The sequence below is a fragment of the Buceros rhinoceros genome, unplaced genomic scaffold, assembly GCF_000710305.1.
Source record: "Buceros rhinoceros silvestris isolate BGI_N320 unplaced genomic scaffold, ASM71030v1 scaffold10406, whole genome shotgun sequence".
Taxonomy (NCBI): Eukaryota; Metazoa; Chordata; class Aves; order Bucerotiformes; family Bucerotidae; genus Buceros; species Buceros rhinoceros.
This window is the reverse complement of record NW_010416994.1, coordinates 40,483-67,086: the sequence shown is the minus strand read 5'-3', so window position 1 is coordinate 67,086 and position 26,604 is coordinate 40,483. Positions and strand designations below refer to the sequence as shown.

Below are 26,604 nucleotides of genomic sequence, written 5' to 3'. Positions count from 1 at the left end.
GGGGCGCGGAATGCATAAAATAAAACCTGGATCAGCCAAAAACAAACCCAAACAGAACAAGTGACATCAGTCTACTCTCATCTCTCTGCAGGTTGTATCTGCTTACCACTGTGGTATCTCCCATGTTGTTCAGCAGCATGTTCCACATAACACACAAATATTGTGAGATTACTCAGAGAACTTACGGATTTATAGTGAGATAGGTTAACAGATTTACTCCTGCTCTCTTGCAATGTGTATACCTATTTAGAGCTTATAGTAGCTTGACTTCATTGAGCTTACAGTTTTTAGAGTAGACAGAACAGACTCTTTCATTTGGGAACAACCTATAATGATCATCTAGTGCAACTGCCTGACCAGTTCAGGGCTGACCAAAAGTTGAAGCATGTTGTTAACATGTAGTTCCCAGCAGTAGTCTGACTTCATTTGGAAGTTCAGGACACAGATGTACTTCTTGGTTATTGTTTAGGTTCAAAGATGAGGTTCATGTTTGGAAATACACGCTTACGTGTATAAGCCCTATTTTGTCATGTATTTTACCTTAGAAAATAATGGAAACTAGTAATCTAATAGAAATTGGATATTCTCTACATTTTTGTAACATATCTATACTTTCATGTATATACACGGAAGTTCTTAGGAAGTTTGGCTTTCTGAGTAGTATGTGTATTTGAACCAAAATAACCAAAAATGACATTGGATCAACGTAGCTTCTACAGATGTGTTAGTGTTGTTGTTCTTGTATGCTTACTGTGGGATGGGACATTTCTGATATTTGTGATACAAAGTCAGAACAAGACTGTTCCTGTCCCAAGGGCTCACACATCCTATAACTCGAGAAGAGACGAGCAGGTGCCATAAAGAAAAGTGCACTGGCAGTATGGAAAAATATTAGCAGCAATGCAAGAAGAGCCTTGAATCTCAGTTTTCCCTTAATACTTGATTTTTTTTTAAGCTCTGTCTTCAAGAATTGATTTATTAATTTAGTTTTCATGTTTTTTACTGGTTCTAGCATGCACAATTGCAAACAAAACCAAAATACAGAAATGAGACACCGAATGGATAAGTGACCATCGTGTGACTAACAAACCCCCCTCTCCAAATGTTTGCTTCTTAATTGTAAGCCAATGTTTTCATTTTGGAGGGAAAGAAAGGAGTTTAAATGGTTGAACCTAACTAATGACTGGAGTATGGGACAGTGAAATGGCCATACCACCATCTTTTGGAAGACTCTACTAGTATTTGTGGAAATTTAAGTTAAATTGGGCCAAATTTCAGAAACAGGAACCAAGTGTGCTCTTGAAATGGCTGGAGTTTGGGTTAGAAGGCATCCAGGTTGGATATATGAAGGCAAGCTATTGAAATGTCCATATAGCTAAAGAGTTTGGGTTATTTTCCCAGTTAGTCTGCAGAGCCACAATATTCAGTGAGCGTGAAAGTTCATCAAATAATTAAAATCAAAAGAATTTTATAGACTCTAACAGTAACGTCTGTTCCTCTTCAGAGTGCAAATTTTGTTGTCGTGCTCTCCTCATATCTGCAGTACTCCTGCCTTAACATCTTAGCTCCAGTGGCCAGTTTAGAGAAGAAAGGCCTTTCAAACGTTGAACCTAAGTACAATGACCATTTTTCTAAGTTGAGGTTGTAAAAAAAATTCAAAAATAGGTAATTTATTACGCTTTTCTTCATGGCAAGCATGGCTAAACTTAGATTGCTCTGCTCTTCCAGAGCAATCACTTGCTCTGGAATAAAAGAGTGTGTTTACTGTTGATTATGCTAATTGAGGTGGTAGTGCCACCATGCTTTTCCAACTAGGCAAATTATTTAACCATCTTCTAAAGGCAGAAAACCTAAGAGTAATGACTGTAATACTTTTTGTCTGTCGTGCCATGGCACAGTGAATTGGATTGTGTTAGGCTTCATCTGCTACCTAATGCAATGTAACATAGCAGGTAAAATAAATCAAATGGGTGACACTCTATTAGTCTTGAAAGATGATAACTTTTGTAAAGCAACTGATGTGAGAATATGTCAGTGTGGTAGATTTCAGGTGCTTATTGAGGTCTTGAATCTTTGAAACCCAGCAAACACATATTTTAAGGGCTATGAAACAAATGGCTATAAAAGCGTCAGTATGCTTCTTACTGACAAAGTAAGAATTTATCTAAATAATTCAGCTGAGTTTTATGTTTTATTTGTGTGCTCAATTAATTTTTTAATTTCTGCAAGTGCTTCCTAGAGACATTGGCTTGAACTTCAAAGCATACTGCTGCAAGTGCTTTAATGATTATTGTGGTAGCTAGACTCAGAAGTTTTAGTGACAGAAGTTCTGTTATGTCTACCAAAGATCATTTTAACTTTCAGTGAGCTACGATTTAAAAATATGGTTTCAAAGAAATAGTATCCAAAAAAGATTTTTTATTGTTTTCAGCATTGTAATAAAAACTTAACATTTATTGGTGTCAGTTTTAAGGAGGGTATTCATTTGTGTTTCATTCCTGTATTTCTTTCAACTGTTTTGTTCCTTTTGAATGCTTATAACAATTCACTGTGTGATTCATTACTTAACCATTTAAAAATTTGATCTGCTATTTATCTTTCAGTAAATAAGCATGGAATTGCTGTAAGGGTTGTGACCAATTACGAAGCCTATGAAATCATGCTAGTTTCTTTACTTAAAGCAAGGTTCTTTTTTGTTTCTGCTTTGTTTGCTTTATGATGACAAAATGCTCAATTCTCACTCAGTTTGCAGTTTAAATACAGTTTTGGATTTGATTGTTGTGATGGTGTTGTAAAAATACATTTTTCAAAAATACAGGCAAAAAAAGTTTGGCAGCAAGGATATTTTTACTATATTTTTAATATCTGAAGAAAGTGTGGAAGCTCCTTTATTTATTAAAATATCATATAGCCTTCCCAAATACAGTGTTTATTCTACAAAAAACACAATTTTCTAAAATTATACAAATAAATTGTTAAATTTGCTACAAATTAAATTAAAAATAGCTTCTTCAAGAAATTTTTGTTCTCAACAGCAGTATAACAAGGTGTGAGTAGTAAACCTGCATTTGTCTTCAGCTTTGTGGTCCCCATCGTAAAAAAAGACATGAACCTACTTGAGCGGGTCCAGGGAGGGGCTAGAAAGATGATCTGGAACACCTCTCTTAGGAGGAGAGGCTGAGAGAGTTGGGGTTGTTCAGCCTGGAGGAGGCTCCAGGGAGACCTTATAGCAGCCTTCCAGTACTTAAAGGGGGCCTACAGTAAAGATGGGGAGGGACTCTTGTAACAGGGATGAGGGTTAATGGTTTCAAATTGAAAGAGGGTAGATTTAGATTAGATAAAAGAAAGAAATTATTTGCTGTGAGGGTGGTGAGACACTGGAACGGGTTGCCCAGGTAAGTTGTGGATGCCCCGTCCCTGAAAGTGTCAAGGCCAGGTTGGATGGGGCTTTGAGCGACCCGGGCTGGTGGAAAGTGTCCCTGACCATGTCAGGGCTGTTGGAACTAGGTGATCTTTAAGGTCCCTTCTAAACCAAACCATTCTATGATTCTATAATTTTTGACAGGAATGTATCCCTATTGGTTTTTGGATTTCTCCCCTATTAATTTTAATTATTAGAAAGTTTTCAGAGTCTGATAGTGTTAAGCACATTTGGGTACTATGCCTGTAATTTTGGTGCTGGACTCAGTTTGGCTTTAGTTTAAGTTAGCCTCTGTGAGTACTTCTGAGTTTTAGAGTTCTTCACGCTTGTTCTTCAGACTATTAAAATACTTCTCTAATGTATATTCCTCAATAATTGTGTATTCATAATTTGAAATTAATGTTACAGTTAATATCTGGAGAAAAAAATTAACATTAAATGTGTTTCAGTTTAGTTGAGGATGTTACATGATAAAGCCAAGAACCCAAAAGTAGTTTGGGTTTAACTTTCTTTATCTTTCTTTCTCTGTGTAGCCCACTGTTTGTGAACGGGAGCTCTGTGTATTTGCTTTCCAAACACTGGGAGTGATGAATGAAGCTGCTGATGAAATTGCAACTGGGGCTCAGGTAGAGTTATCTAATGCTTATTACATGTCCGATTTTCTGTCGTATACTCAGTCTTCTCAGATTCTTTTAGCATTTATTTTGACTTGTATCGCCCATATGAATACTGTTGGGTAAGAATTATTTATTTGTCCACTCTTATAACTGTAGATACACTGTTTAACGCATGGCATTTTGAAATGGTACTAATGAGGTGCTTCTGTTGTTTTCCTTCCACATAATTAGAACAACCCTGTTTTCTTGTTCTGTTGCATTCAATTAGGTCACCTGTGTTGTTAATAAAGGCAGCCATTGTCATTTGGAGATAATTCCCATTTATTTTCACCTAATGAGCCATTACGACTCCCATGCGATTAATAAGCTACTTCCTGTTCATGGTGTTGGGATGCAGCTATCCACTGAGCATCTATTGTTCTGATCATTAAATAACAGTGGGAAAGTCCTTACTGATGTTGCTACATAGCGTTTTTCCTCTCTTCTCAAGGATCAGGAATTTAATATAAGCTTCCTTCCTGACTCTAAGTTTACTTATTAATGTTGTTATAACCATATTATTGTTTCCTTTTGGAATTTTGTATATGCCTTAAAACAAAGTTTTTTAAACTATTCTGAATCACCATTTAACCTTAGATTAAATTTACCTTAGGTAAATTCAAAGCTTAAAAGATGTTATGTTTAAGATCCTTTTTAAGATCTTTAGAGTTTACAGATCTTACAGAAAAGTGCATTCCTCTATGATTTCCTAGTAATGTGTCACTCACTGTAGTGATACAGTAAGCAGCATGGGGTTTTTGGAAGAACAGACTTTCAGTTCAGTTAACTTTAACTAGCACTAGAGAGTACAGCCACTGGAAATAAACCATTCAGCGAAGTGCCTGAGCGCTGCCTATGGGCATATTCTCAAAGGAAGAAACTCACAGCAGTGTACACCAGCTTCGTTGCTTGAGAATGGGATCTGAACAACAGCTCTTCATGTGACCTCTGAACACCATCAGATGGCTATATTTGCAACATCTAGCATACCAAACACTGGAATACCTGTATAAGCTTGTAAGAAATGGAAAGAGGTGTGTCGATGAAGCCCCACCTCTTCCTCAGCTTGAGGTCCTCTGAAGACATCAGCTATGTGTTTCTGGGGTACCTTACATGTACATTTAGAATGATAGAATCATAGAACAGTTTGAGTTGGAATGGACCTTTAAAGGTCATTACTCCAGCCCCAGCTGCAGTGAGCAGAGACATCTTCAACTAGGTCAGGTTGCTCAGAGCTCTGTCCAACCTGACCTGGATTGTTTCCAGGGATGGGGCATCTACCACCTCTCTGGGCAACCTGTGCCAGTGTTTCATCACCCTCATTGTAAAAAATTTCTTCCCTGTATATCATCTAAATCTCCCCTCTTTTATTTTAAAACCATCACCTCTTGTCCTGTCACAACAGTCACCGCTAAAATGTTTGTCCTCATCTTTTATAAACCTCCTTTAAGTACTGGAAGGCTGCAACCCAGAGCTTTACCTTCTCCAGGCTGAACAACACTAACTCTCTCAGCCTGCCATCTTAGGAGAGGTGTTCTATCCCTCTGATCATTTTTTGTGGCCCTCCTCTAGTCCCACTTCAACAGGTCCATGTATTTACTGTGCTGAGGACTCCAGAGCTGGACACGGAACACCAGGTGAGGTGTCACCAGAGCAGAGCAGAGGGATGGAATCATCTCTGTTGACCTTCCGACCACACTTCCTCTGATGACACCGAGGATACGGTTGGATGTGTTTCCCTTTTTCCAGTCACCAGAGACTTCACCTGACTGCCAGGACTTTTCAGATATGGAGAGTGGCTGGGCAACTACATCAGCCAATTTCCTCATACCCTGGGACGCATCAGGTCCTGTAGACTTTTGTATGTTCAGGTTCCTCAGGTGGTCACAAACCTGATCTTCTCTTAGAGTGGAAGGGACTTTGCTCCCCTGGTCCCAGTCTTGCAGACCATCCACTTGAGAGGTGTGGAAAGAGAGATTGCCAGTGAAGACAGAGGCTTTCTTCTCACCTGTTGTTACCAGCGTTCTGGCTCCTCATACCCTTCTCAGTGCTTCCAACTGCTTCCACTGCCTGTGCAGTTCCTTCTTGTCCTTTAGTTTTGTTATCCAGCTGCAAATAAATTGAAATTTAGTAGGGGGGTTGTTGTAATTAGATAAACGATTTAATTTAGTCAGCTATGTACATGCTGTCTGACAACAAGATGACCATCTTTGAAACTGTCATAAATGATTAGTAGAGGAACTCCTAATCAAGAGTTGACTGTCCTTGAAGAAGGAACATCCTGGAGGGACGTAAACCATACGTGTAACGTGTACTTAATCATCATGTTTTGAGTAGTCAAAGACATAATTAGCTGTGTCCAAGTGACAAAACAAGTGACAAAAACACAACTACAGGGCAAGAGACCTGGGCACGGGTAAAGACCTTTCCCCTTAGGGCATGTGTAGTAGAAATAAGGATTATATAATCATATGCAAATTGTTAACTGGTCAGTATTATTGGGAAGTTCTTACAAACCTGTTAACTTAGAATGTGTGTGAAACAAACTCTGGGAAGCATCGAGGTGTGCTGGGCTTGTGGTGAATAACTGAATAACCCAACGTTGCTCAGTCTTGAATACCTCAGTATCTCAGATTTGTGTGTTACAATTGGTCTCTACACACTAGGTGGAAGAACCCAGTTGAGGGAAGAACAGTTCGATCAGCAGATCTCCACTCAGCCTAGTCAATCTCTTGCCTTCTTTGCCTGATTTCTTATACCTGGGGATCAAGAGCTCTTGCTGTGCAAAGCATCCTTAAAGATCTGCCAGCTCTATTCTGCTACGTTGTTCCTGAGGGTGGGTTCCCTAGGGTCCTATTGACTAACTCCTTGAAGAGCTGAAAGTTTGCTTTCCTAAAATTAGGGGAAAATTTGGTAAAAACTTCCATGGAACTTTATTATCTAATGTGGTACATTAGATACAAACAAACAGCTCTCACGCCTCTTTTTAAATACAGCTGCCAGGACAGTGATCCTGGTTGGCTTTCTGTGTTTTCTGTAGCTATTACTGTTACTGGCATATGCAGAGCTTGCTTTAGATCTCTGGAATACCTCTACATCTACAGGTGTGATATACAACCTTAATGGTGCTTAAAAGAGTTACACAAGTGGTTTTGTCAATTGTCCCATTGGACCTAGGCGACTAAATTTAAAGCTTCAGTCTAATGATAACATTGCACCCAGTTCACTACATCTGATCTGGTTGTGCTCCCACTCCTGTTTGCAGAAAGAATTCAACATTTCTAGAGTTTGTTTCATCTGAGCTGTTTTCGACATTAGTTTAGGACAGGATGAATCACAGCATAGATCGTCAGCACAGTGGTTATGTTCTCCATTGCATATAAAGAGAGCATAGGCTGACTAGTAAGAGGTAGGAGTTTGCATTGTGAATCTACATTTTGTCAGATGAATCTTGCTCCAAATCATTTTGTGTAGTGAACTAGCCTAAATATAGATTCCCATTATTAGAAATCACATCCTGTTTTTCAATGCTGTGCTTTCAGCTAGTTTCCTAAGGGGCACACCCTTACTTTGTCAGTCACAATGTTCTGATGGCCTTATTATTAAGTGATTGTACTTTCTAAAACTTTTAAGCATGAACTCACCTTTCTTTGTTTTAGTCATGTAGTCAAAATGCCTGAAAATTAAATGCCTGATTTGCGAGTAGTTGAAATTGCCTCTAGAGAGTCTGGAGAAGAGAGAGGTGCTGTCCAAGAGACTGATGTTGTAAGAGGAAATTATCATCAGCGACTGTCATCTTGTCCTCCTCAAAAATATTTTAATCATTACTTATGAACTTTAGAACCTGCTGGTAAGGAGGAAGAGTTCAGGGCTAGCTGCGGCTACATTTGCTGTTGCCTGGCCTGGCAGTGCATGCAGACTTCTGGTCTCCTTTGCAGATTCTAATGCATATGCCCTCTGTTGAAACACTCATCATACTTACAGGTATTATAAACCAGAAGGTAATCAGAGCACCATGGAGGAAGAGATCATTCTCTAAATAAATTCATTTTTCAATATATATAAGATATTTAGTAATTGGAATTAACAGACTATTTTTAAACTGATGGAGAAAATTGTCCATTCATGCTAAATGAGCAGAGGGAGATAATGGCAACAGTATGACTCACCACAGCTCAGTTCCTTTTCCTGTTCATCATGATTCTTATTTTTTCTGCTTCTCTAAAGGACCATCATTTTTTTTTCCTCCAAATGAGCAGGTACAGTGGCAGATATATAAAAACTTCTGGAACAGCTTGAGCTGTGAGATGAGATTTGATCCTTGTGGAGTTGTGGGATGAACCAGGGACACCTAAGCACAACTCATCTCAGCTTTTCCTTTCTTTCGTGGAAAAGTCTGTTTTCACATAGTAATGTTTTCAGAAGACACAGAAAAAACAAGGGAAAATGAGCTTATTTGATGATACAATTTTATGTAGCAACTTTGGAGCTGGTTATGAACTGGATTTAGGTTTCACAGTGCCAGGAAGCTGCATTCTCTCTGGTTTGTGATTGCTGTTTTCTGTTTTTAACCTCTAAATTAAGAATTTTATAACAATTATGAAGAAATCTGTTGTGAAGTGGTATATGTGCCTGTGTGCACATTTGTGAATACATGCCCGTGTACACATTACACACATGACCTTACAGTGAAATCTTGGAAATCATAGATATTCAAAACCATGTTATAATTTTGTACATCAGGATGGAAGGAAGAGAATCTCCTAGTGTGAGCTGTGCAAATGACTGTTAATCACTGCACTGTTCTGGCTTTAGCAGAAGCAATGTTTAGAAGTGTTTCTGTGATTAGGTTTCAGGAGAACAGCAGGCAGTGGTACAGATTCACAAACCCTTCCTCGTTCTTGAGCAATATTTTTCACGGGCGTCTACTGTGAAGAGATATACAGGTCTAGCAAAACTTCCTTTCCCTAGGGAGTGAATTTAATCCAGGAATTAGCATATGACCGCAAGAGAAAGCAGGACTGCAAGCAATGTATTTGATGTGATAATACATTTGGGAGCAGATAGTAGTCCTACCTATGTACCTGGAATAATGTACCAGGGCTGAAGTTGAAGCCTGTGAGGTCAATGAAAAAATTTCAGTCTTAAATCATGTCCTGTGGGTAATACAGGTAACAATGAAATATGATATTACTATAATGTGTAAAAAAAGCAGACTGGAAGGTATAATATGAAACTACATATATTGAATAAATATTTTTCTTTATCCCTAGGTGGTTGATCTGTTAGTATCCATGTGTCGGTCTGCATTAGAGTCACCTAGGAAAGTTGTCATTTTTGAACCTTATCCTTCTGTAGTTGATCCTAATGATCCTCAGATGCTGGCCTTTAACCCCAGGGTAAGTAGTTATCTTTCATTATGTCATAGCTTAGTTTAGTTATGCATGAAAATTCAAAGCAAAGCCATCTTCTAGAGTTGTCTTCTTTACTATAAGAGATACGGCTCCAGAATATAGCAGAAATGTGTGACTGTTTTCAGAACTTTGTAGCTTTTTCAGTTGTCTCCAAAAAGGTATTTGAGTATGAACTGTAAATTGCATTCAAAGTTATGTAGAAGCCAAGAAATTCTTTTAGGGTACAAATTCTAGGTGCAAGATTTTATATTCTTAGTCTTCTTCTCTCAGTGTACACATTAGACACAAAGCACAAGATGGCTTTTGGGAGGTGTAGACCGTGTAAACCAGGGGATTCCTAGCCCATCTTTTTATTCTTTAAAGTGGTTATTGCTGTCATCTCTTTTTCTCTTTGCAAATGATTATCTCCTTAAATGTAATTTTATCAAATATTGACGTAATAGACAATAGTTTTGTGCAAGCATCAGTTTGAAATAAAGAATTGTGTTTGCACTATGCGCTCCTCAGGCTGAAAATACTGCTCTCAGGGAAGCCCTTGAGAAGCTGTGGAGTATTATATCTCATTTGAGCCATTCCCAAGGTCGTAAATGAGAACTCTGGATGTCCTCCCTTAGGATGAATTTTACTTTTTCTGAGCAAAGGCCAGTTAGCAGTCCTTCTTCTTCATGAAAGGATGAACATATTCTGTAGCATGTGGGAAGAAAGACTTAACGGCGATGCTTGAAAGGGGGCTGATGTGGAGACAGCTACTCTGGTGGCTGAGCAAGGTGGGAGGTTGAACCAGACGAGGGAGTATGAAAGAGAGTTATACCAGAAGAGGAATGGAGAGAGCCCCTGGGCTGGCAGGACCCACAATGCCTCTTCTCAGCTTCTTCCTAGCATGGGCAGGGTGAAAGCCTACAGGCAGAAGTTGGCAAGACCCAAAGATGGGGAACAGTGAAGCTCCTGGAGGTGACGTGACATCAAGGTGAAGCATGGACTGTTGAGCTTATCCACTCAGAAAAGGTGGAGCCATCTGGTAGTGTTTCCCAAGCAGAAAGTAAGCAAGGATCAGAGTGAGGAAAAGGGAAAACTGAAGAACCTGTGGTGTTTTATAGATCTCTGAGCAAAGTAAACACATCTGTTTATTTAGCTTTTTATTTAAAACCTGTTTGATCGTTGCATTATTTAATGTAATAGCATGTTGTCCAAATAACTGTGAGAACCTGTGTTTAGTTACATATATTTGTTCAAAAAGTGAGCTATTTTTTTGAGTGTGTTGGAGATTCCTGTGAAATTCAAAGAAAAAAGCAGCATGACAATATTTTTGACGGGAATTGTCCTGGACTATTAATGAAAGAGTCCAGGAAAGAGTCTATGTATGAGGTGGAAGGAAGCTGTTAGTTAGAAATGTTGAAAGGATTTTTTTGCTGAACATTCATCCTTTGGTTTTATACACACTCAAAAGAATTCAGGTTTTGTAGAGCCGAAGACTAATATTCTTTTAATTTATTTGGTTATTTAATGCTACATCAGAAGAAGAATTATGACCGAGTCATGAAAGCATTGGACAGTATCACTTCTATTAGAGAGATGACACAGGTGAGTTTCAAAAGCTTTGCTGACTTAATCGCTATTTCCAGAACTAGGAAGATGTTTATATTACTTGCCTCTGATGGGTAAGGATGTCAGTAGTATCATCTCTTTCCTATAGACCTTTAATAATATTAGAATATGTGTTAAAAATAAGAAACCTAATGGCACCTGTGTCTAACAGCAGTCGAATAAGAGTGATGAAGTAGAACTCAGTTCTTTTGAACTTTAAATAAGAGATAATAACAGCAGAATGGGACACTGTAATGAGATAATCACCAGCTGCTGCACTTCTGGAAATATCAAAGCCAAACTGGGTCTTCATTTCCCAAGCAAAATTTTGTGACAGTGTTCTGAATGAGTGCTTTATTTCTATTATAGCAAAACATTTGATCACCTAAGTTGGGGACTTGGAAGGTTGAGTTTCTTGGGATTACCATCATATGATTTCTCAATATTCATAGTGGAACAGAATCTAGTAGGCGTACTTACATTTATTGTTATACTTCTTCCCGAACAGCCTAGCTGATGATAACTTATTATTGAAATCTTTTCCATGTACCTTGCTTTTCCAACTGCTATATAAATGTAACCTTACAACAATTTACAAGTCTTACTCTGCAGGTATTCCTAAAGTACTTTGGCATCCTGGAATGAAGAATGGCGTGTATAGAAAGAATTAAAATAAATTTAAAATTAAAATGCACTTATTTTTGTTACTTAATGTAACATCTTTTAAAATTTTTAAAAATCGGGGGTTTGTGTTACCTAATATAATGTCCTTTAAAAAGAAAAATAACCATCTTTTTTTTTTTTTAATGTTAAAATAATTCCTGGACTGAAGAGTTTTGAAGGGATGCTTTGCATGTAATTGAAATTAAGAGAGGTTTTCAAAAGGATTATAAGCTGATAGAGTATTTTACCAGTTTATACCATGAAAAAGTTAAAAAAAAATGGGAGGAGTATCATGGGGTATTTTGAGATGCTTAATTTTGTGAAGTTCCAATCCATTTTCTTCATCCAAAAGCCAAACATAAATAGATGTCTTCTGCTGTTCTCCCTGAGATCACCAATGTTTGCTATAATATACTCATTTTTATGATAATTATATGCTTATTATTTTAGTCAAGGGAAAATAATTGCCATATTCTTGTTTTTGTCAAAACACATTTATAACTGTACAGTGCTAAATGTCAGTAAAACTATGATGTAAGGCTAGTAATGAGTCCCATGTATTCATCTTAATAGATGAAATTATGAGCAATATAACATAAAATTTAACCTAATGATTTCAACCAGAAGTAAAGAATGTAATTACTCTTTTCTAGGCACCTTACTTGGAAATAAAGAAGCAGATGGATAAACAAGACCCACTTGCACATCCTCTTCTACAATGGTATAAAATTGACTTACATGGCACTATAATTATTGATGTACCAAGTTTAATGAATAATCACTTTACCAGTGTAATTTGGTATCAGGTCATGCTACAAATTAGCATCAAGGTTGACATGCAATTGCAGGTGTTGCTGGACTGTTTCTGGACCTCATCTGGGCCCTCTGAAAACAGTGGAAAGGCTCCAGCTTATTTGTACGGCTTCTGATCTCATTTTCTAGTCAAGATCTGTTCTACTTCCATCTGCTAGGTTCAAAGGCTTGCAGCTTTGTGCTTTATGGTGGCCATTCATAACACATTTTTAAGAATAAAAGTTCTGTTTGGATACAACGTCTAAGGCATCTAACTGTTTCTTATTTCAGGGTTATTTCTAGTAATAGATCACATATTGTGAAGCTACCGGTGAACAGGGTAAGTGTCTGTGGGCTCTTTAATATTTTCTCAGTTCTCATGATTTATGGCATTTTATGTGGGAGTCTCCTAGCCAAACATAGATGTCTGCATTACAATGGGTAACATGGGCTCCATTAATAGACAAGGGAGAGAAGCAGGCAGTTTCAGGTCATGACTCATAGAATCATGTTGTGAATAATTATAAGTCAAAGGACTAATGCTCACAAAAAAACTGTTTAAAGTGAGTAACTCAAACACAAGTGCCTACCTTGTAGTCATCTGAGATTGACTGAGAATAACTCCACTATTTTTTTTGCTACCATATAAAATATTAGATGCAGAATTGTACAGAAAGCAGTGCACACAAACACAATGTACCAGGAGATCCACATACGAGTACACCTTAAAAAAGAGTATATAGCTTATGGATTTTAGAGGGATGGTGCTGAGATTCATTTTGAGTATGTGTGCCTCTGATCCTCTGATAAAGGGCGTATTAATTTGCAACCTTTTAAATCTGAACTTTAATTCAAAGCCAGCTTTGATCAGAACACCATGATAAAACTGTTCAATTTAATTATTTTACTAGAGCCGTACTAGGCTGAAATCTGTTTTGGAAACTTTCATATGTTTCATAAACTGAAAGACATTTTTACTGTTTGATTTCCAGTAAAAACTGTGGTAATGAGACCAATTTCAACTTAGTTCATGTAGTTATTTAGATGCAGACATGTATTGTGCAAAACAGTATGGTATATTAGAACTACCATTATGGAAATACAATGCTTTTGTATTAATCAACTTCTTTTCACTTGTGTGCTGTTATATTTTACAGCAACTAAAGTTTATGCACACTCCCCACCAGTTCCTACTTCTCAGCAGTCCACCAGCCAAAGAATCCAATTTCCGAGCTGCTAAAAATCTCTACGGAAGTACCTTTGCATTTCAGTAAGTACCTATATTCATATTCATATTAATCATATTAATCAAAATTTAGCATAATGCCATGCTGTTTTTTTCTTATCAGCATTTAAGGTTTACAGTTGGGAATTTATTGTTTTAAAGGATTACTAATTTCGCTTTGCGTTTTACACTGTGGATTTTAACACTTTCTTTTTAATTTTTTCAGTGGTTCACACATTGAAAATTGGCATTCCATCCTGAGGAATGGCTTAGTTGTTGCTTCCAATACAAGGCTGCAGGTAAACAGTAGACTAAATAAGCTTTAGCTAAGCTGTGCATGCTTATTACATTCTAGCTTAGGCAAATTTTCAGGGGGTGTCTTTCTGGTAGACATACAGCTGGAAAAAAGGGATTATTTCAAATACCATCTTGTTTCCTGGAAAAGGTACTTTTCTGGTGCAATCATTTTTAATCTCTTGCACCCCTGAGGCATATCCTGAGCTCAGTTCATCCTGTTTATCCCACTACCAACCAGTCAGGAAAAATACTACTCACCAAGGATCCTGTATGACATTGTAGGATCTGGAAGAGCAAAAGCATGTTTGCACATTCCTGTGAGACCTCTGACACGTTGCAGAGGTAAATATCACTGGGTTAGAGGAAATAAAGATGAGTGTGACTCTGAAGCCTAGTGGTCATAACATCTACCTGGTTAAGAGATATTCTGGATTCTCATTTTTGCTCCAACAACTGCTTGGTGTGTTTACTTTAAAGGCTTTTCCACCGGTCCTGGTGGAGAAGTGAAAACCATACTTCCCCCTTTCCAGAAGAGGAAATTACTTCAGGAATAGTAAAAAGCGCTCACTTTTGTTGCTTAGCGCAAGCTTCATGACATGGAATAGTGATGCTGGTGAAGAAGATTGTTCCCTTTCCTTTACTCTTTTCAGACAGCTGGTAGCTTTGTGGATAAAGTCTAGTCCTGCAGTGGGGGGATATGTATGTCTGACTTGGCTTGAGCAAAAGCTTGACTGAACTCATTCCTCCAGAACTCCAGCTGAGCTAGTAACTACATTTTTCATTAGCACATGACCAGAGTCATCACCACCTCTTCATTTCTTACATAAAATAAATTAAAAAAAAGGCAGCTCTGGCTGCTGTTCATTCAGACACTGGCTTAGGCTCTGCTTCCTGCCAAAGTTTTGATGTGAGACATGTGCTGAGCATGCTCAACCTTAGGAGGGCTGAGGTGTATTTCGCCGTGTACGGAAGCACTCTCTGTAGGCATCCTTCATGGTAATGTTAGATTTAAAAACAGAAAGTACAATTTTATGTATAGATCTGATGTAAAATTATGTTTGGGCATTTGGACATGGTTTCATGTGTGTTCATTCGCAGCATGACTTTTTTAAAGACTTCTTTGAAGACCATTTATTAACAGGTAATAAATTAGTGCAGTGGGACAGATGCTTGTCTACGTTATGACTGTTCTTACAGTTTTGACTAGGTAACTAAATTAATCAATTAATCTGCTCTTTTTCAGCTCCATGGTGCAATGTTTGGAAGTGGAATCTACCTTAGTCCATTGTCCAGCATATCATTTGGTTACTCAGGTGATATTTATTAATCACTCTAAAGCTGGAGAAATATAGGGGAGGGGGGATGTTAGTCTGCTGTTTTTCTTACCTGCTAGCCGTTTACAACACTATTAGATTTTATCTTTGTCAGCCAAGGATTATTTTATTCAAAAAAAGAGAAAATCTAAATTCCCTTATTAAATATCTGTCCTCATTTTCCAAGATGCTGAGTATCTTGAAACCGTATTTGAAGTAAATAGTAGCTATTGGTGGGTGCTGTATGTAATGGAGCGTGTCTTGATTACGCAGTGGAAATCCAAATTTGTGGTTATGAATGTTTTGTCAGTATCTGCCTAAGTCCATCTAACATTGTTTATGGATTCATGAGCTTTTATGAACTGATCTGACAAAACAGACATGTTCAATTGTGTATATTTAAGAGAATTTCCAAGTATTACTATATCAGGATTACATAGAAAGAATAGAACAGTGTGTTTATTTTAGCTTGATAAGGGGAGGGAACATAATTTGTCCCACCAGTAAATCCAAAACTGAGTCAAGTGGTTTTCCATATAAGAACTAAATCATAAATAGAAGCGTAATAGAAACAAGATACACCAATGGCTATATTTTAAAACTTAAGAGGTTTTAAAATATGGTGACTTTTTCCTCGAGCTAAGTTGTATTTATTATTTCCTCACATATGAAAGTGCATTCAATGAGCTGAATGTGTTTGTATGTATGTAGCTAATTCTGAGAGCTGTAGTTACGCTTTCTGATTTTCAGTATTTTGAGGTTATGTCACAATTAATTTAAAATCTCAGCATTTTTTACTACTATTTATTGAATTTCAATATCAATAATCCCTAAGTGCACTATTAGCTTTTCAGAGATTACACAAGTATAGAAACTTTTTAGGAATCACTAAAAGTGCAGGTTGCAGTATCAGTATCTAACAAAATGTGCTTCTTTTTGACAACACGGCTTTGTCAGCTTCCGTGTGTTTTTTCTCTTCTCTCTACCTGTCTTGGTCCTTTCTATCCCATTTCCTCTAGAAAGGAGCCCTATGTTCCTATGAAGTATGTAATTCTTGATGTCAGTGAAAACCATGGAGAAGTCCTACACTCCCTGTTCCTTCAAAGAGTTAAACTTCCCCATAATTGAGTTTGTGTTTGCAAGCTGCCAAGAAATAAGGGCTATTGAAAAGGCAAGGGAGCCTGTAGTAACATACAGTACAGGAGTTTTATATAAACCAACATGAGGAATATAAAAGAGATCTAAGTCTCAAATGCAGGTGTTTAGATTTCTGAAATGGAAATTGGATCCACTGTGGCTGACTAATAATTTAAAACTGCTACACCTAGATAAATTAATTAAACCAAGGTAGACTTTAAAACTTTAAATAAATTCACTACTCTTAAAAATTATTCAGATTTTAATAAGTCTAAATAAAGTGTTAAAGATTAATATCTAAAGTTCTTTCTCTTGTTAATTTACTATCCCATCTATCTTAAATCAGCCTGTCTTACTTCAGCCCGAATAGGGTCAGTTAGACGTGACATGCTGAATTCAGTGGCATTTAAGCTCACATTTATCTGCTTTTGCACCTACTTAATGCCTACTTGACTTTCGTAAGGTCTTTCCAATACATGCAGATGTACTGTTAATTTAAATATCTTTTTGGATGCCATGCAAAGAACTGTGATTTCCACTGTGCTTCCTGTTTCATTCTCTATAATTTGCTTATTATGGTATTTATATGACAGGGTATGTTACATTATTTTAATATTCCTAGGGATGAACAAGAAGCAGCAGAAGGTGTCAGCTAAAGATGAACCAGCTTCAGGCAGTAAGGGCAGTATTACATCACAGGTACAGTACATCAACCATCTCTGGAAGATTTATGGGTTATGTGTGGCAACTTGATAGCTGAGAAGAAGATAATATTCCTATTGTGAAAGCTGAAAGTTTTAATTTATTGAAAGAAATCAACAACTTCAGAGACTGCGAACATCAAATACATCCCAACTGCTTTTAGTAACAATTTGTGGAATATACTGCAAGTCTTGTGCCTTCTTTTCCAACCAGAAGAATTTAGAAAGAGAATGAAAATGAATTAGAGACTGTATTATGGCACTTAGAAAGTCCTTATTTTCTGAGTTCTAGACTTGCAGAATAATGACGCAGAAGGAATAGGGAGTGATTATTGCTGGAAAATGAGTAGCAATTCACTTATAGCAACTCAGTTTTCCATGTTTTTTTCATATTAAACCATTATAGTTGTGCTTTATCTAAACCAATCTCATAGCAATTATGTGTAGGGCTAAATTTTGAGAAAGAAATCTCACGTCTGTCTCCACAGTTAACACACAGAAAATACAGAATAATCTGGCTTTGGAGAGAGATATATAACAGCAGAAGCCCTCAGAAACCGCAACACCGGTAAAATATCGGGTTACTGACCAAAGAATCAATGCTCAAATTCACTTTTTTGTTTTTTCTGCTATCAGTTTGTTTGTCAGTAACACTGATATTTCTAATAATATTATTAATTATGTAATAATTAGGAAGTTTTCTTTCTAGATGAAGGAGTTAAAATCCCTCCTACAATAATCCAAACAAATAATATAATTTTTTTAGAAACTCTATTACATTTAGAAGTACAATAGAAATGTTCTAGAAAGACTGCTTCTATCTTTGTTCATTAATAAACCGGTGAAAATAGCAATCCTCTCCTCTGTTAATTTTTTGTTCAGTTTGCCTTACTGCACTAACTAAGTTTTCTCATGTTTTTACATCTCAGTCACAGAAGAAAGGACAACAGTCACAATTTTTGCAAAGCCGTAACTTAAAATGCATAGCCTTATGTGAAGGTAAGCTGAAAGCCGTTGAAAAACTGTTTTAGTCATGGACACAGTGATACTGGATGCAGATCAGTGAGACCTTTAGTTCCAGTATGGGTTGCTTTTGGGTAAGAGACTGCTGGTAGGTGTACAATGTAGTTGCTTAATAGCTGAACTTTATATCTCAGTTCAGAAGGTTTCCCTCTTCAAACACAACCTGTAACATGCTGAATTTTCATAAAATAGTCAATATGCGTATAGCAACTGATCATCTGGTCTGTCAACTGTGATCATATTCCTAAGCCATCAAGATAAACAAAGACGTGGCCTTTATTTGAAACACTGACTTCTTGCAAGCTCTTGACAACTACTTTAAAAATCTAAGTCAGAAAAAAAAAGAACTTTCCTATCGAATTTCCAAATAATTTTTCACTGTTCAGGCAAACACTGTTCATGTGGTAACCAGTCTGTTCTCTCTGACTGCGTCAGAAATTTTGTGAAGTTAAAATCCAATACATATGAGTACAGTCATTCTTTAAAAACTTGGCTATTCTTGTAATAACTGATGAAAACTCAGCAGGTTTTGAGAACAAAGAACTACGAAATTTGAGTACGTATTGTACCAGTAATTGGTAATTAGTCTCATTGGCCAAACAAAAATAAATTATATTAAACTGTTTGCCCTTTAGTTTGAGTATTTGGTTTTTTTTAAAAGTAAAAATTAAGACAAGCATTAGAAAATATGTTGTTTTTAAATGGAATCTTTAAGCTCTTTTTTAGGATATATGCTATTTTTTAGTATAAATATTTTTAAGAAAGTCCAAGTGAAATACTTAATATGATTAAGGAGATGTCAGTCAACATGAAATTGCAATTTGATCTGGACAGAAAGTACATAAGTTTACTTCTAAATCTTTCAGAATATATGAATTTAGGGTTTACTAGAATTTACTTGGCTTTAACATCTGAGTTTTCTGCATAAAAATTGTGTCTTTCACAAAGACTTTTTCATTGAAGTCATTCTTTCCTCACACTTACGAATGGGTTTTAAACAGGTGAATTTTAAATATTTGGTAAATTGTATTTATATCATTCATATTCACTTCATTTTTCTGTGAAAAGAAATGTTTAGGAGAGATGGTTAATATAGATTTTAAATAAAATTAATTATGAGAGGTAAATGTTTGTTAAAAATTACAATTCATGGAAGAAATGGTATAAAAACTGAATGTGCATTTATTCATGGTAGTGTTAGAATAGACTAGAATAGAATAGATCATTTCAGATGGAAGGGACCTACAAGGATCATCCACTCCAACTGCCTGACCAGTTCAGGGCTGACCAAAAGTTAAAGCACGTTGTTAAGGGCATTGTCCAAATGCCTCTTAAACATTGACAGACTTGGGGCTCTGAACACCTCTCTGAGAAGCCTGTTCCAGTGTTCAACCACCCTCTTGGTAAATAAATGCTTCCTAATGTCCAGACTAAACCTTCCCCTGTGCAGCTCTGAACCAATCCTGCATATCACTGGATCCCAGAGAGAAGAGACCAGCACCAGCCTCTCCACTCTCTCTCCGCAGGAAGGTGTAGAGAGCAGTGCAGTCACCCCTCAACCTCCTTTTCTCCAAACTAGACAAACTCAGTATCCCTAGCCACTCCTCGTAAGACATGCCTTCCAGGCCTTGCACCATCTTTGTTGCCCTCCTATGGGTGCACTCAAGGACCTTCACATCCTTCTTTTAAATCGTGGAGCCCAGAACTGTAGACAGTACCCAAGGTGAGGCTGCTCCAACGTTAAATACAGTGGGACAATCACCTCTTTTGACTGGGTGGTTAACTCTGGAGCCCAGAACTGTAGACAGTACCCAAGGTGAGGCTGCTCCAACGTTAAATACAGTGGGACAATCACCTCTTTTGACTGGCTGTTAATGCTGTGTTTGATGCACCCTGGAATGTGATTTGCCCTCTTGGCTTCCAGGGCACACACTGCTGACCCCTACTGAGCTGCTGTTGACCAGCGCCCCCAGACCCCTTTCTGCAGGGCTGCTCGCCAGCCACTCCTCTCTCAGTTTATCCTTGTGCCCAGCATTACTCCATTCTAGGTACAGAATCCAGCATCTGGACTTGTTAACATTAACCATTGTTCAATGCTGCAGTCTATCCAGATCCCTCTGCAAGGCCTCCTGTCCCTCAGAAGGGTCAACAGTGCCTCCCAGTTTGGTGTCATCATCCAACTTGCTAATGGTGCATTCAACTCCTGCATCCAGATCATTCATAAATACATTGAACAGAACTGGCCCTAGTATTGAACCTTGAAGAACATTGCTGGTGACCAGTCACCAGCCAGAGGTAGCCCCATTCACTACACCCCTTCGAGCCCTGCTGTTCATCCAGTTCTTCACCCAATGCGCCACGAACCTGCTCATCGCACAGTGGGACAGCTTGCCCAGAAGGATGCTGTTTTAAGCACCTTTATAGAAATCTTTTCAAACGGAGATTGATACACCATCAAAGATCAGTAGTATAGCTTCTACCTAGTAACAGAAAGGTTTCCTTCCTGTATTGTCCTCATTCTATATCAGTTTCAGGCTTTAACATTTTATTTTTGGCTTAGCCATCATCAAACACAAGTATCTCTGTTCTGAAGTCTGATTACTTGAATCAGATCCCCCTGAACAGCCTCATGGCATTTTAAGTCAGGTTTTAATAAACATACTTTTTCATTTTTCATTCCAATTAGCAGCTGGCTCACATACACCAAGCATCTGTGTTTTCTGGAAAATATAACATATTTTAGAAACAAGAATGAAGTTCATCTCCCTGTTAGTACTAGCAGCCAACACAGGATCTATGCCACACCACAGATATGCACAGGAAAACTATACATTCTTAGAAGGCTATTCAGAGTGTATAAAAAAGCAAATCTTTTAAAGCAATATTTTGCAGCCATGTTTTCATGACTATGAAATGTATTCTTTCCCTGATAGTGATAACCTCATCTGATCTGCACAAACATGGAGAGATATGGGTAGTTCCCAATACAGATCATGTGTGTACAAGATTTTTCTTTGTGTGAGTACAAAGCTACTTTTAATATTCAACTTGTGTTCTTCCTAGACCTTTTCTCCACGTTCCCTCCCATAGTTTTACTACTTGAAGAAGATAAAGACGTTTCTTCCCAGTGCCTTTCAGTATCACTTTGGTTCTTTATCTTTCTCTGTACTTACTTTTGTTGGGAAATGTATGAATAAGCTATTGGCAAAGGTTTAGTAGGTGTTTAGTTACCCTGTAGCATTAACCCATGTTATAGTAAGTCTATCCAAGTATCATAACATAGAATTTCTATTTGGCTGTATGTTTTAAAGTTGAGGAACTCATTAAAAACTTCTTGTCTGTCATGTGAGCATTTCCTTTCTCACTTATGACTTGTCACCTTTGAGTCCTAGTGGCTTATTCAGCCTCAGGGTTTCAATGAAATGGCAGCTTCACCACCCTTCATTCTCTCAAGTTTAGGATCTGCATGTAATGTTGAAGTGCATCCAGGCATTTTAATAACAATATGTTAACATATGGAATAAGCACTCTTGATTATTGAATGAAACAGAGTTTTGGATATTTTTAGATGGATCAATAAAACACTAATTTGATTTTATTTTTTGTACTTTTTTTTTTTAGTTATGAAGATGGTCAAGTGGGTGATACAAGTATAAATACACAGGAACCCAGCATTCATAAAGAGATTCTTCGAGTCATTGGCAATCAAACTGCTACTGGTTAAAAGGACCACTCATTTAATTGATGTGATTTGGAAGCCTTCCTCAGTCTCAAAGCTGGATTTTGAACTGAAGAAGATGCAAAAAAAGAATTTACTATTATTATTCTAAGCAAATTAACCCTTTGAATACTTACTGTTTTCTTACTTGGTATTTCTTATCTCATGAAAATACCTGAGATGGTATAAATAACAACTGTAGGGGTGCAAAATCTACTAATATACTACAAGTAATAATAATTAAACAGGCATTTGGGTTGTTCACAATAAACAGACTTTAAAAAGGAGTTTTGTGCTGATATTTTTATATTAAACTTCAATTGGAGGTTTTAGTACTGTATATTGGTATTTTAAATTTAGAATGGCTGAATTATAAGTGAGAGAGATTTTATAGCGAAGCACCTGTATTGTGCAGGATACTTTGCAATAAGTAAAATATTCTCATAACTAAACACAATAAAAGGTTGTCTGGAACATGTCAAATTAAAGAGATTGGCTACCTGCAGCTATCTTTGTTTAATTTTATTTTACACAAATGCAGCTAGGCTTTAGAGGCAAAGGTAAAACAGTACAATTTTTTATTTAATGAGTGAAACAAAGCAAAAAGTAATGAATGTGATGGTGTATGTTTAGTTTTCTTTATCTCCTCTGGAAAGACTGACAGCCATTAAGCAGCTCAGTTGCAATTTTTAATTATATGAGCCTAGCAAACAAGCTGTTAACTTCCTTTTTACTAATTTGGTTTTTAATATGGTAGGTTACATTTTCATGTTTACTTCAGTGAAACTGCTCTGTGCTTAAACTTAGTCACATAGTTAACGTACATGCTGCATTAAGGTTTTTACCTGATTGAGTTGATTGTTGGTACATCAGAAAATAGAAACAAATGCAGAATTTTACTAATTTTTCTCGTGGTGAAATATTGTTATTGATTTATTCCTAAAGGAAAACAAGCCAATTCAAATCTCCACGTCCTTTAAATTAACACCTGTTTTTCCAAGTGAGCATGATGGCAACATAGGTAGGGAGGAGCCTAGTCCCCAAGGCATAAAAGATATCCTGTGCCCTGATTACTGCTCTTGGTGGCCCTCATCTTCGCTATCCTGAAGCATCAATTATACCCTTGAATATGGAGAGCCATTCAACTTACCCATCTGTGCAAATATTACGGGCCACCTAAGAAAGCAGAATTAGACCGAATCTCTGTTATTTTCGTTAAAAAGATACTGAAGTGCCAAATAACAGCACAACAGAGCACAGGAGTATTTGTTTCTTTTAGACAGAACTGCATTAGGTGTGTTGTGAAGGGTGATTCCTTCGTTCTAGTTCAAGTTACACCTACTTATTGCTTCCTGCAATTGAAGTGACCTACAAGCATAATAGCATTATTGGGCCTAGGAGCACATACTTTGAGATGTATTTCAGCATTCCAGACTTATTTGGTGAGGACTTCAGTTTTTCTGGGTTCACATCCAGACTTGTAAAGCCAATCCTGTTTGCAAATCCCTGTTTTGCTATTGAATTTCTGTTGACTTTCGCACCCATTTGGTGGACCTGTAACTTGAGAATCACTACTCTAATTGTTATCTTTTGTTTTGGGACACAGGTTAACTTCTTGTAGCAAAGAAGATTCCTGAAATTTGTTTGTCTCTACATGAGGACTGCCTTAGGTTTTGTAACTGCTCAAATCAGCATAGTTCAGAAGTGGAGCCGAAACCTTGGAATGACCATCTCTCTGTAACATGTCTTGCCGTGTATGTCTGAATCACTATGTTTTGCATAACAAAAAGAAACCAGGAAGCAAGTCCACAAATATATGCTATGCTGACTTGCTGTGCTGATAGTCCACCACTCTAGGAGGCCTTCTCTAAAAACTAGGAGAAAAGAAAGATGACCCTGGGTGAAAATGGAGAAGCCAAGTAAGCAGTCATCTTCCCCCATGTACCCTCAAGCTGAAGCAGGGTCACAGCTGAACTCCTCGAAGGAAGAAACCTGAAATGTAGCTATGGCAGTGAGTCAGCCTTGGTTTGCACAGTGTGGTCATGATACTGGCCACGCATGGTGCCGTCATAAGTACAACCACTGGAAAGGGGAGGGAAAGTACATCTCTGCCAGATTTTAAGAATGTGTGGAAGTTTGAAATGAATGAGCAGGAAGAAGGAACGGTGTGGAGAAAAGCAGGACTCTGAGTTATATGGGGCCTTGCTGTTGTCAAGTGCCCACTTCAGGAACTACTGTGGTGACTGGCTTATGCGAGGGGGTTAAGGAGGTTGGCCATGAGTAAAAAGCCCAATGTGATGGCCACAGGCATTACAAAGCAGTGGGAGAGGTCAAATCCTTTCATGGAAAAGGGCAGTTCTGAAGAGACAAGGTATTTGCTGGTAGGAAAAAAAAAAAAAGGAGCTACTGAATTACAAGCTGGTGGCATTAGCAGCTCAGGTCCCACACAGTGCAAGGCAGGAAAAGGGACTGAGAGAACAAAGCTGCAGTGCGGGGAAACACAACTCATGGAGGTATGGGGCAACAGCATTCCCAGGGCAGATGGGCCACCTGTGAAGGTGTCACACTGTAGGGCACAGTGCAAGGACTTAAGCCCGGTATCATACACAAGCAGTAGCTGAATTAAACCAAAGTTCACACAGTAACTGAGTCACTTTTTTCTTTAGCCATTATATTGATGAGAAACTTCTTCTAAGGTGTTATATTATCTGCAGGTGAACATGAGTGGAAGTTACATATTGCCAAATTCTTCCAAATACTTACATTCACATGGATTCCAGGGGATTAAAAATAGAAAGCCAGGGTCATCTGAACAAGGTCCCTGAATTATCCCCAAAGCCCTTGAATTTCCCTTTCTCAGCTATCATGCACATGTATTGCTGATAGAACAATCTTTATAACTCCCTATATAAAGATGCAGTCTTTTCACAATAGCTTTTAATCAAAGAAAATAGAGCCTTGTGCTCTGCTATCTCTTTTGGTGGAAACCTCCATGAAGCCACAGCTAGCTAGCTGTGACCATGTCCAGCATGGAGCAACCAAGGGAATTCTTGGGAAGGAACTTTCTAACTTCTTCCTACATCCCACAACAAATTACAAGCCCTCAAATGGAAAACCTCTGATGGAAAAATTACATTAATACTTCAATGTTGCACCCTAATTACAAATTTCCGTATTTGTACTTTTGAATATTTTAAATATTGAGAAAGGAATCCAAAAAGATTCTTGAGATTCAGGCAGGTATTTAGCATTCAAGGGTTAAGCAATTTGAGTCTCTTGTATTACGAGTCAGCATAGCTCTTTTTTCTTCAGCAGTGCTACGCTGTTTTGATAACCTGAGTCTTTGGCTCCCTATTACTTATCATAAAATAGCCAGCTTGTGTAATATCTTAATGGATATTTTACAGGAACCAGTTGATGACACCAGAATTGTTTATGGTCATATTTTTCCCTTGCAGTCCTTGAAAAACTCCTACTGAAGCTGTATAATTTTAATGTTATAGCTGTTGCTACAAAAAATGCATCTAATGAATAATGCTAAGATTATGATTTTATTAATACAAATGTAAGATCACTACAAATGAAGACTGAGCCTAGATCAGTTATACTTTTCTTATAAACCACATTTTACTGTGGAAGCAATTAGTGTACTTCCAACGTGGATGAGTACAAAGTGCAAGAAAAAAAAACAAAAAGGGACAACTGAATCAAGAGATTCATGATTTTAAGCGAAACTCTAAAAAAACCTTAACAAATATAAAAACAGTATCTAGTTACTTAAGTATTATATTAATTTAGATGGATTTCTTCTTGGCTCTAGAAAATGTTAAGTCACATAGAAAGAGTACAAGCCATGACCAATAGGGAGGTAAAGCTATGGGAGGAAAAGCACTCTGTAATCTTTGCATTTTCACAACAGAAGGTTTGGGACCCAATCCCACCCAGTGCTGAGCACCCTTCAGGTGTGCTGAGCACCCATCAGATGTGCTGAGAGTCAGACTCTTGAACAAACATAGATGGTTTTTGTACAACTAACTCCTCGTTCTCATGGTAAGATTTTTAGAAGCCACTGAGGCAAAAGCCCATGCGATGGGGGTGAGTATGCAGGTGCCCACGCTGGTCTGTAGGCCCAGATGGAAGTTAGCAGGACTGAGCTTCTCCTTGGCTGTCTGTCGGTAGGAGAGCAGCTGTGGTGGCAGGGGCGAAGGGTAGAAAGGGCTGGAAAGGCCCCAGCAGTTGGGGGGCCAGTCTTGCCACGGCCCCTCTGATGTTTGCTGGCACTGCAGTAGATAAGTATCCACTTCGCTCTTGGGGCACGTAGGGTCCTGCGGCACTTTATTTGTGAAACCGAGGCATTAATCTGGTGTTGTGCGCAATTTCTTCATTACAAACACTACCTCTAGGTGAAAGATGACCCTGTTGACTAAGCTGAGCAAGGTCTGTTGTTTGGAGAGAAATTGAGATTATGTGTAGCACTGAAAGTTGTTCAGAAAGGATCTTGAGTAGTCAGCCAGGGCTGCGATAATAATAAAATTCATTCCTTAAAGTGCTCAGGAGTGGCGGGATGGTTCTGCTTCAGAAGGGGATAAATAAAAATGTTAAAATTTATTCAAAGCAGAGCAGTGTTCTGCACACACAGTGTCTTATAAAACGCACAAGG

The 26,604-nt window shown here is 37.8% G+C and overlaps 1 protein-coding gene across 1 annotated transcript in view; it reads left to right on the top strand.

Annotated features, from left to right (window-relative positions):
• PARP8 (poly (ADP-ribose) polymerase family, member 8) overlaps window positions 1-22,223 on the top strand; it is a gene marked incomplete at its 5' end in the record, with an annotated part of 60,698 nt that extends 38,475 nt beyond the window's left edge. Inside the window, 12 exons of the mRNA XM_010138009.1 lie at window positions 3,955-4,047; window positions 9,351-9,476; window positions 11,007-11,072; window positions 12,392-12,459; window positions 12,822-12,870; window positions 13,688-13,800; window positions 13,982-14,054; window positions 15,296-15,365; window positions 17,125-17,201; window positions 18,133-18,202; window positions 21,160-21,244; window positions 21,848-22,223. Coding sequence (XP_010136311.1) covers window positions 3,955-4,047; window positions 9,351-9,476; window positions 11,007-11,072; window positions 12,392-12,459; window positions 12,822-12,870; window positions 13,688-13,800; window positions 13,982-14,054; window positions 15,296-15,365; window positions 17,125-17,201; window positions 18,133-18,202; window positions 21,160-21,244; window positions 21,848-21,950 — 993 coding nt within the window. The remainder of the gene's footprint in view (window positions 1-3,954; window positions 4,048-9,350; window positions 9,477-11,006; window positions 11,073-12,391; window positions 12,460-12,821; window positions 12,871-13,687; window positions 13,801-13,981; window positions 14,055-15,295; window positions 15,366-17,124; window positions 17,202-18,132; window positions 18,203-21,159; window positions 21,245-21,847) is intronic.
• Between the last annotated feature and the right edge of the window lie 4,381 nt (window positions 22,224-26,604).